The sequence below is a fragment of the Larimichthys crocea genome, chromosome XVII (assembly GCF_000972845.2).
Source record: "Larimichthys crocea isolate SSNF chromosome XVII, L_crocea_2.0, whole genome shotgun sequence".
Classification (NCBI taxonomy): Eukaryota; Metazoa; Chordata; class Actinopteri; family Sciaenidae; genus Larimichthys; species Larimichthys crocea.
The window spans coordinates 9830968-9841921 of record NC_040027.1 but is presented as its reverse complement, the minus strand read 5'-3'; the positions used below and the strand labels follow the sequence as shown (position 1 = coordinate 9841921).

Here is a 10954-nt window from a genome sequence, read left to right as displayed (position 1 = left end):
CCTTTTGTGTATGTTTGACCTCCATTGTGTGACAGCGGTGATGTCATGGCTGGCAGGAGGAAGGAGCAGAGGAAGACTTCAACATCTGGACACAGCTGGAGGTGCTGTGGTGCCCCCTGAAGGCTGGTTTGTGTAACACATGAAGGGAACTCTGGAATATTCTCACACCGATGGTTTAATTTGAGTACATTCATACAGAACAGTATCAAAAACATTGACATGAAAACATTAATTAAACGTGTTAGAAACATTTAGAAACCATTCTCATAACTAGAGCGGGTTCAGTTTCTGTTTAGTGATGCTGACAGCAGTGAAATAAAAACACTCGGATCTACAGGAAGGCTGTTACTGATATATCCATAATGAGCTGCATGTGGAAGATAAACTTTTAAATTACAGTTCTCATCATGTTCTCCTGCAGTGTGTGTAAAAGCATCAACAGTGTCAGGATGGAAAGAAACTTTATTACAACAGGCAGCTTTATTCACAAGTCCATAACATGTTTCCTCCAACGGGTCACGGTCACAGTTTAGTTTTGCGTTATGGATGTGTCTGCTGCTCCTCGTGTTATTAACATTCACTGATCGTGAAGTCAGACACACACCCACAGCTATCCTCCATCCAGTGAACATATGTGCTCATAATCAGCTTCACTGTAGCTGTTTAAGATGACACAGAGCCCAGGTCCTTCTGTGATGAAAGTTTCTATTATGATTTAAGATATAAAGTTCTATAAATGTGACAGGAGCAGGGCACAGTGAAGACCTGAACGCTCTGCTTGTGTTAAAACAACCAAAGAACAACGAGAACACACGATCTGACAAAAAAGACGCCTATAAAGTATTTATCATGGTTAAAAATAATAAAAAAAAATACATTATGTATTAAAGGTTCTTAAAATGAAAACTAAAATCTGCCTCCTTTGACACAGTCACTGCGTTCACTGTTCGGTTTATCATTTGTTCTCGTGTTATTGAATATAAATCTGGCCGTTTACTCGACGATAGAAAAGGTTGCCATGTTCGTCTTCTTCTTTGGATCAGAGTAAAAATGATTAGAAGTGTCACTCCACCTTTCAGGAGTCTAATTATTTCTTGTCACATTATTATAAACTCAGTACTTTTATCCACGTCAGGGTCCAGTTCAGCCTGAGCCTGCTTCATGACACCAGAAGACCTGAGTCAGTCCCACTCACACAGATGTGATCTCGGCTCTCATCGGCCGCGATCGGCTCCTGTCTTTCCGCTCCTGCAGGTACCGCCTCACGCCTCTGATGGTCCTGATCGTGAGCACCGTGCCGGCGGTGTACAGGATGGCCGTGATGAGCCCGAACAGAGCCACGGCGGCGTCCGCTCCGCTCACGTTGCAGCTCATCCAGGTGTAGCCGTTGCGAGCGTACAGCCTCTCGCGCTGCTGACACACGTCTGTGGCGTTCACCCCGATGATGAAGTGCAGGTAGAGCCCCACGGCCACGACGTACGCCGCCGCGCCCAGCGCCTGAAACACCAGCGCTCCGTACAGAAGCTTCTTGGACATCATGTGGGGCGGTTTGGTCCCGGAGACCACAAACAGCAGCGAGAGAACCCCGAGGGTCAGGCTGAAGGCGATGCCGCCGTAGATGCCCGGCGCTCTCATCTGACTGTACTGCATGTCCAGCTCTCGAACCTTCTGCAGCTCCGTGCCCTGCAGGTTGAAGTTGGAGTTGATGTTGAAGCCGCCCAGCCCGGCCGCAGAGGACATGCCGGAGGTCACCATCTGAGCTGCGACCACGCAGATCAGGACCAGGCTGTTGGTCAGCACAGAGCAGATCAACACGATGCCTGAAAGGACACGAAGCAGGTCAGGAGTCACAAAAACACCAACAAAGACAGGCCCTTAACTACTGAGCCTATATATTGTAGATCACCCAAGCAAAGTGATGGACACACACACAACACCTGAGCCAGCATATGAGTACTGATTGATCTTTGGATCTTAATTATCCTGTGTGTAATCTGGCGCTGTAATCACTGGAAGTGTAGATATAAAACAGACAGAGGTTCAGAGGTTGGAGAGCCACAAATCTGCTCATAAATGAATAAACAATCATGAGATCAGTCTAAGAAATGATCATGAGCGTTTATGCTTTGCCTTGGAAATAGTTGAGGAAACAAAACAAAACTAAATTAAAGATTCATTCAGTCAGAGCGATCCCTGATCTCGTGTTACTGTGCATAAAAATACGCTCCATCGAATACAGCAGACGGATTTTACATTTACAGATCGATACTAGTGTTTAATACAGGAAACATGGATTTAAAAAATAAAATAAAATAGTTCTGTGCTTGTATGAGCTCTGACCTTTGGCTCAGTATTGAGTACAGCATCATGTGATCACAGAGCTGCAAATAAAGGTTATTTTTATTATTTATACAGCTCTGTTAAGTAACTCATTAACTTTAATTGTGTCTCTTTCAGCCTTGTCACTATTTTATGTGAGCTAAAAAAACAAATACTGTGTCATGTTCTGTCGTGTGTGGACGTCAGCATGTTGTAATGATCCAAACACGATGCAAGGCAGACTACACCTTGTGTTTTTCCTCATCCAGATAACGAGTCCGGGTACAGGTCACGTTTTTCCAGGTCAGCAGGTGTAAAAGGGCTCTAAATGTCCCGTTATTAACATTCCTCGAGGATCAACTCTTTTGTTTCCAAAGCGATCAGGATCGTGTGATTAGTCTATGAAGAGTTCAGCTTTCTCTTTCATTAAAGGAGAGAAGTCATGCACACCGCAGAGAACCGGTCCGTCCAGTATTCACAGAAGGAAGGACTGAGCTGCGGTGAGACTGAAACCAAAGTCCGCCCTGATACTTCCTCTCTGATCCTGACTCACCTCTCCTGGAACAAATGTAGGTGCATTTGGACTGCTGGTGCTCCACTCGGGGGGCTTCCCGCGCATGTTTGGGAGGAGAGTCAGCTTCTCTGGGGTAGTACGGAGGCCGAGAGGAAGACCTGGAACATAGAAACACACGTGATGACACCGAGGAAGCTTTCTAACATTTGTTTACAACACTTACTAGCTATGTCGACTGACAGGAAATTATATTAAAGGAGATATCTTTATGCATAAAGTGTTTTTGAAATCATTTCACATGTTGACAAATACAAATGTTTCATTTGATCTTTAACCTCAACATGGTGTTATACTGTTGTTGTTCTTCTATTTATTGTATATACTTGTTTTTGAAATTTAAATTTGCCTTTACTTTTTATATTATATATTCTATATATATATATTTTTTGTTTTTCTTTTTTTTAAATAATATTTTATATTGGGCTGCTCCGGGACCAGGGGAAACCAATTTCGTTTCATCCCATGTTTTACATGTGCTGCAATGACAACAAAAACTCCTTGAATCCTTGAATCCTTGAATAATTTTCGCTAACACGCGAAAGTTCCCCGGTCGAGACCGGGCGGAAAACATGTGTACCTTTTTTTTTTTTTAGGCTAAACATGCCACCGAACTGATAAACACTGTGAAACAATTAAAGCCTAATGTAGAAAACTAGTTAAAAATAAAACCGGATAAAAAACCACATAGCAATATACTATCTAAATATAAAGAAGAGTTCAAAAAAAGGGAGCTTACGTTAAGGTTCACTTTTCACTACTATGTACTGTATCTCGGTTATATAGCTATTTACAGAGTGGCTACAGTGTGGTTCACACAAAATAACATCGACCTGAAAAGCCTCATTGAAGGTTGTCAGTTAAAAATATTATTCAATATATTGACTAAATGTTTTTTTGTTTTTTTATAACCCAGTTTTAAACATTACATTAATGTAGGAAAATAATAATGTGAAAACTAATATCATTCTGTCCGATTAATGGACTAATCGCTGGAGACTCATGTTGCTGGATGTCCAGACTTGAGATAATATGAATTAATGCGTGAGCAGCATACATGTTTGCAATCTGTCAGAGAGTTTATATTTGGTCTGAATACAACAGAGCTCTTCAGGGAGCCTGCGTGTAAATCTCTTGGGATAAAAGAAGCACAATAAATATACAGCCCTCCACACAAACACAGGCAGAACAGAACAGCAGACAGACAGAAAGACAGGAAGCCAGGCTGTGCAGACAGACAGGGACAGGCTGTGCAGACAGGCCGTTCAAGCGACAGACAGACAGACCAGACAGGGCTGTCAGACAACAGGCAGGCTGTGCAGGACAGACAACAGACAGACAGGCGCTGGCAGACAGGCAGGCTGTGCAGACAGGCAGACCGACAGACAGACAGACAGGGCCGGGCAGACAGACAGGCGTGCAGACAGGCAGACGACGGACAGACGGCTGTTGCAGAACGACAGAAGAGTAAACAGCAGGCTTCTTCGGGCTGACCGCAGCAAAGCGGCTGAAAATTTCAGACGAGCTGATGATTTAAACTTAATCCAGACCAACTGAGCAGAGAGCTGTGGCCGGAGATCCATCCACTACCGGACAGCTGCCGCCTCCTCCCCCCTCCTCTCCTCCTTCCTCCGCCTCCTCCTCTCCTCCTCCTCCCGTGTAGGTGGAGTTTCACCTGGACTGCTGAAACACACAACAGAGTGAGGGAAAGGTTCAAAAACTGGCGTTATGGTTAAGTCGGACTTCGCAGCTCTTTTAGCGACTCTATCTTCACAGTAAGTTCACTTTAATTTAATAATTAATTAAATCTGCGCACTTCTTAGCGAACGTCTTTAAAACAGCTATATAAGAAGGCTAACGCACCGAGCCGACGTGTTTGGACTACACACTTGCTCCCCATTGTTGCTGGACTGTTGTATTTCAGGAAGTTTTCTTCTTGATTAACAAAGTTGTAAAATTAGTGTTATTTTTCCATTCGAAAAGCGCATTTAATGGACGATATTAACCATTTTATGAGACTTAACGCTGCTTAACGTTTACGGCGTTCTGACTGACGTAGCGACGTCAACGGTCGAAGCCGTACGAAACTCTGACGAGTTTGTCGATTATTTGAAATTAACCGTTTTTTAACGTTAAAGCTAAACGGTCGATTATTTGAAATTAACCTTAAAACAAAGAATATATATTATATTTGTTTTAACGGTTATTTTTCAAATTATCGACCGTTTAGCTTTAATCGACGGTTTAATTTCAAATAATCGGACCGTTAAAACAAAGAAATATAATATATATATATTTTATATTTCTTTGTTTTAACGGTTAATTTCAAATAATCGTTTTAACGGTAATTTCAAATAATCGACAGACTTCGTCAGAGTTCGTTTGATGTTTTTGTAGCAGTAAACCTTCAACACTTTCGGTGTGGTTCATGTTATGTGTCGCTTTCTGGTCCAGCAGGTATGAGCCAGCCGCCCCGTCACACCGGGCACACCGGGGGAGAGAAACGGAGACAACCGACATACCGAGACTCCCACGATGACCGGCGAACCGTCACCGGACAGGTGGGAGGAAGGTGGAGGGTAACCCACGTGACAGCGACACCACCTTCTCCTGTCAGCTGAGTGCAAAGAAAACTTAGTATAGGTTTAATTAGAAGCATTAGATAATACCTCATGTTGGCATATTTTAACTTAAAAGTACAAAAAACTTGTGATACAAAAATAATTTTATGAAATTCATGGTGATTTCCTGTCAGTTGAAATGTTTACCGTATTCACCATGTAGTGTCTCAAAACGTGAAATTTACAATTACATATCTTTAAAAAGCTGTATATAATTAATATATATATATATATATAACAGACCACACACAATGAGTCACAAATCTGCACTTCAGTTTGATTCCTTGTCTATATTCTGAAGGTTTTAGGATTTATACAACAATTAATTATAAAAATATAGCAAATTTCTTTTTTTTTATGGCTGTTGACAGTATTTTCGATTTATGGAGCGATGTCCTCGTAAAAACTTAACGTGTTGACAAAAACTAAACAAGAACTTTGTCAGTTTTGAACCTGGATTCATCCCATGTTCAGTTTATGTTGTAATGTCTGCAAATTAGCACAATTTTAATGAGATATGCCTCATTTGCATATGTAAACATACATTCTCAGAAAACCTGTAATACAAAGAAATAATTGTCTCAATGTAAGTGATCAACTGGAGACGTTTCTATTTGTAGTATCTTCCCTTCAAGGATTCAAATATATATATATTATATATATATATAATATTATATATTATATATTAGTTAAGGCAATTTAATTTAAAAAACAAGTATATACATTAAATAGAAACACACAACAGTATAACACCATTTGAGGTAGAGTTGTTGAGGTTAGATCAAACTAAACATTTGTATTTGTCAGCATGTGAAATGATTTCAAAAACACTTTATGCATAAAGATAACTCCTTTAATATAATTCCTGTCAGTCACATAGCTAGTAGTGTTGTAACAATGTTAGAAAGCTTCTCAGTGTCTTCACGTGTGTTTCTATGTTCCAGGTCTTCCTCTCGACCTCCATACTACCCCAGAGAAGCTGACTCTCCTCCCAAACATGCCGGGAAGCCCCCCGAGTGGAGCACCAGCAGTCCAAATGCACCTACATTTGTTCACGGAGAGGTGAGTCCGGATCAGAGAGAAGTATCAGGGCGGACTTTGGTTTCGTCTCACTGCAGCTCAGTCCTTCCTTTCTGTGATACTGGACGGACCGGTTCTCTGCGGTGTGCATGACTTCTCTCCTTTAATGAAGAGAAAGCTGAACTCTTCATAGACTGATCACACGATCTGATCGCTTTGGAAACAAAAGAGTTGATCCTCGAGGAATGTTAATAACGGGACATTTGACCCTTTTACACCTGCTGACCTGGAAAAACGTGACCAGTACCCGGACACGTTATCTGGATGAGGAAAAAACACAAAGTGTAGTCTGCCTTGCATGTGTTGGATCATTACAACATGCTGACGTCCATACATGACAGAACATGCACAGTATTTGTTTTTTTAGCTCACATAAAATAGTGACAAGGCTGAAAGAACACGTTTAAAGTTAATGAGTTACTTAACAGAGCTGTATAATAATAAAAAATAACCTTATTTGTAGCTCTGTGATCACATGATGCTGTACTCAATACTGAGCCAAAGGTCAGCGCTCACAAACAACTAAACAACTAAACAACTATTATTTTATTTTTTTAATCCATGATTCCTGTATTAAACACTAGTATCGATCTGTAAATGTAAATCCGTCTGCTGTATTCGATGGAGCGTATTTTTATGCACAGTAACATGAGATCAAAGATCGCTGTGACTGAATAAATATTTAATTTGTTTAGTTTTGTTTCCTCAACTATTTCCAAGGCAAGCATAAACGCTCACGATCATTCTTAGACTGATCTCATGATTGTTTGTTCGTTTATGAGCAGATTTGTGGCCCTCCCACCTCTGAACCTCAGTCTGTTTTATATCTACACTTCCAGTGATTACACACAGGATAATTAAGATCCAAAGATCAATCATGCTCATATGCTGGCTCAGGTGTTGTGTGTGTGTCCATCACCTTATTAGGTAATCTACAATATATAGGCTCAGTAGTTAAGGGCCTGTCTTTGTTGGTGTTTTTGTGTCCTGACCTGCTTCGTGTCCTTTCAGGCATCGTGTTGATCTGCTCGTGCTGACCAACAGCCTGGTCCTGTCTGCGTGGTCGCAGCTCAGATGGTGACCTCGGCATGTCCTCTGCGGCCGGGCTGGCGGCTTCAACATCAACTCCAACTTCAACCTGCAGGGCACGGAGCTGCAGAAGGTTCGAGAGCTGGCATGCAGTACAGTCAGATTGAGACGCCGGGCATCTACGCGGCATCGCCTTCAGCCTGCCCTCGGGGTTCTCTCGCTGCTGTTGTGGTCTCCGGGACCAAACCGCCCCACATGATGTCCAAGAAGCTTCTGTTACGGAGCGCTGGTGTTTCAGGCGCTGGGCGCGGCGGCGTACGTCGTGGCCGTGGGGCTCTACCTGCACTTCATCATCGGGGTGAACGCCACAGACGTGTGTCAGCAGCGCGAGAGGCTGTACGCTCGCAACGGCTACACCTGGATGAGCTGCAACGTGAGCGGGGCGGACGCCGCCGTGGCTCTGTTCGGGCTCATCACGGCCATCCTGTACACCGCCGGCACGGTGCTCACGATCAGGCCATCAGAGGCGTGAGGCGGTACCTGCAGGAGCGGAAAGACAGGAGCCGACCACGGCCGATGAGAGCCGGATCACATCTGTGTGAGTGGGACTGACTCAGGTCTTCTGTGTCATGAAGCAGGCTCAGGCTGAACTGGACCCTGACGTGGAAAAAGTACTGAGTTTATAATAATGTGACAAGAAATAATTTAATGTTTTTCAACGACAGAGCTCCTGAAAGATGGAGTGACGTCTAATCATTTTTTCTCTGATCCAAAGAAGAAGACGAACATGGCGACCTTTTCTATCATCGAGTAAACCGCCAGATTTATATTCAATAACACGGAACAAATGAAAAACCGAACAGTGAACGCAGTAACTGTGTCAAAGGAGGGATTTGGAGCAGATTTTAGTTTCATTTTAAGAACCTTTAATACTAATGTATTTTTTTTAAATTATTTTTAACCATGATAAATACTTTATAGCCGTCTTTTTTTGTCAGATAGTGTGTTCTCGTTGTTCTTTGGTTGTTTTAACACAAGCAGAGCGTTCAGGTCTTCACTGTGCCCTGCTCCTGTCACATTTATAGAACTTTATATCTTAAATCATAATATAAACTTTCATCACAGAGGACCTGAGCTCGTGTCATCTTAAACAGCTACAGTGAAGCTGATTATGAGCACATATCATGTTCACTGGACTAAACTATGACCGTGACCCTTCAGAGGCTCCGTAGTTGGAGGAAACATGTTTTGGACTTGTGAATAAAGCTGCCTGTTGTAATAAAGTTTCTTTCCGTCCTGACAGTGTTGATGCTTTTACACACACTGCAGGAGAAACTGATGAAACTGTAATTAAAAAGTTTATCTTCCACATGCAGCTCATTAGATATATCAGTAACAGCCTTCCTGTAGATCCGAGTGTTTTAATTTCACTGCTGTCAGCGTCAGGATGTTTGTGGCCCAGAGACTGTTTGTTTCTAACACGTTTATTAATGTTTGATGTCAATGTTTTTGTACTGTTCTGTATGAATGTACTCAAATTAAACCATCGGTGTGAGAATATTCCCAGTTGTTCCCTTCATGTGTTAAACAAACCAGCCTTCAGGGGGCACCACAGCACCTCCCAGCTGTGTCCAGATGTTAGTCTTCCTCTGCTCCTTCTCCTGCCAGCCATGACATCCGCTGTCACCACAATGGAGTTCAAATATATATATAACATTTTTTAAAGATGTGTATTGTAAATTTCACGTTTTGAGATACATGGTGAATACGGTAAATATTTCAACTGACAGAAATCATCATGAATTTCATAAATTATTTTTGTATCACAGGTTTTATGTACTTTTAAGTTATAATATGCAAATGAGGCATTATCTAATGCTTTTAATTAATCCTATACTAAGTTTTCTTTGCACCAGTCTGACAGGAGAAGGTGGTGTCGCTGTCACGGTGGGTTACCCTCCACCTTCCTCCCACCTGTCCGGTGATGATCGCCGGTCATCGTGGGAGTCTCGGTAGTGTCGGTTGTCTCCGTTTCTCTCCCCCCGGTGTGCCCGGTGTGCACGGGGCGGCTGGCTCATACCTGCTGGACCAGAAAGAGACACATAACATGAACCACACAGAAAGTGTTAAAGGTTTACTGCTGGAGAAACATCGACGAACTCTGACGAAGTTTGTCGATTATTTGAAATTAACCGTTAAAACGATTATTTGAAATTAACCGTTTTAACGGTTATTTGAAATTAACCGTTAAAACGGTTAATTTCAAATAATCGACAAACTTCGTCAGAGTTCGTCAGAGTTCGTCGAGCTTCGACCGTTGACGTCGCTTACGTCACGTCAGAACGCCGTAAACGTTAAAGCAGCGTTCAGTTCATAAATGGTTGATATCGTCATTAAATGCAGCTTTTAATGGAAAATAAACTAATTTAACACTTTTTAATCAAGAAGAAAACTTCCTGAACTACAAAGTCCAGCAACAATGGAAGCAGGTGTGTAGTTCAAACACGTCGCTCGGTGCGTTAGCTTCTTTAATTAGCTTTAAAAGACGTTCTCTAATGAAGTGCGCAGATTTAATTAAGTTATTAAATTAAAAGTGAACTTACTGTGAAGATAAGTCGATAAAAGAGCTCCGAAGTCCGACTATAACGCCATTGTTGAACCCTTCCCTCACTCTGTTGTGTGTTGTCAGAGTCCAGGTAGAAACTCCACCCTACCTGGAGGCGGAGGAAGGAGGAAGGAGTGAAGGAGGAGGAGGAAGGAGGAGGAGGAGGAGGAGGCGTGCAGCGTCAGGTAGGTGGATGGATCCTCCGGTCACAGCTTCTCTGCTCAGTTTGTCTGGATGAAGTTAAATCAGCAGCTCGTCTCAATCAGCCGCTTTGTCTGCGGTCAGCCCGAAGAAGCCTCTGTTTATACTGTCTGTCTGTCTGCACAGCCTGTCTGTCTGTCTGTCTGCACAGCCTGTCTGTCTGTCTGTCTGTCTGTCTGTCTGCACAGCCTGTCTGTCTGTCTGCACAGTCTGTCTGTCTGTCTGCACAGCCTGTCTGTCTGTCTGTCTGTCTGTCTGTCTGTCTGTCTGCACAGTCTGTCCGTCTGCACAGTCTGTCTGTCTGCACAGCCTGTCTGTCTGCACAGTCTGTCTGTCTGTCTGCACAGCCTGTCTGTCTGCACAGTCTGTCTGTCTGCACAGCCTGTCTGTTTGTCTGCACAGCCTGTCTGTCTATCTGTCTGTTTGTCTGCACAGCCTGTCTGTCTGTCTGTCTGTCTGCACAGCCTGCCTGCCTGCACAGCCTGCCTGTCTGTCTGCACAGCCTGACTGTCTGCACAGCCTGTCTGT

General features: G+C 42.9%; 1 protein-coding gene and 1 pseudogene across 3 annotated transcripts; one reads left to right on the top strand and one right to left on the bottom strand.

Annotated features, from left to right (window-relative positions):
- Positions 1–617: 617 nt before the first annotated feature.
- On the bottom strand, positions 618–10516 carry si:ch211-191a24.4 (MARVEL domain-containing protein 3). Of its 3 annotated transcripts, none has more exons than XM_019277493.2 (5): positions 10224–10516; positions 9595–9709; positions 2873–2991; positions 1186–1820; positions 618–1153 (listed from the first exon to the last, which is right to left on the bottom strand). In XM_019277493.2, the coding sequence occupies exons 2-4, from the start codon at positions 9696–9698 to the stop codon at positions 1192–1194; spliced, it is 852 nt and encodes a 283-aa protein (XP_019133038.1). In that variant the 5' UTR covers positions 9699–9709; positions 10224–10516; the 3' UTR covers positions 618–1153; positions 1186–1191. The 3 variants fall into 3 exon arrangements, with proteins under 3 accessions (XP_019133038.1, XP_019133037.1, XP_019133036.1); XM_019277492.2 differs by having other exon boundaries at positions 9595–9700; positions 10224–10515; XM_019277491.2 differs by having other exon boundaries at positions 9595–9703; positions 10224–10514.
- Positions 5426–8232, top strand: LOC113747949 (MARVEL domain-containing protein 3-like; annotated as a pseudogene).
- Positions 10517–10954: the final 438 nt, after the last annotated feature.

Coding starts and splice junctions, on each gene's coding strand:
- si:ch211-191a24.4 (XM_019277493.2), bottom strand. CDS start 9,698: ATGAGCCAGCCGCCCCGTGCACACCGGGCACACCGGGGGGAGAGAAAC. Junction 2,992..9,594: donor CGGCGATCATCACCGGACAG/GTGGGAGGAAGG, acceptor TCTATGTTCCAG/GTCTTCCTCTCGGCCTCCGT. Junction 1,821..2,872: donor CTACATTTGTTCCAGGAGAG/GTGAGTCAGGAT, acceptor GTGTCCTTTCAG/GCATCGTGTTGATCTGCTCT.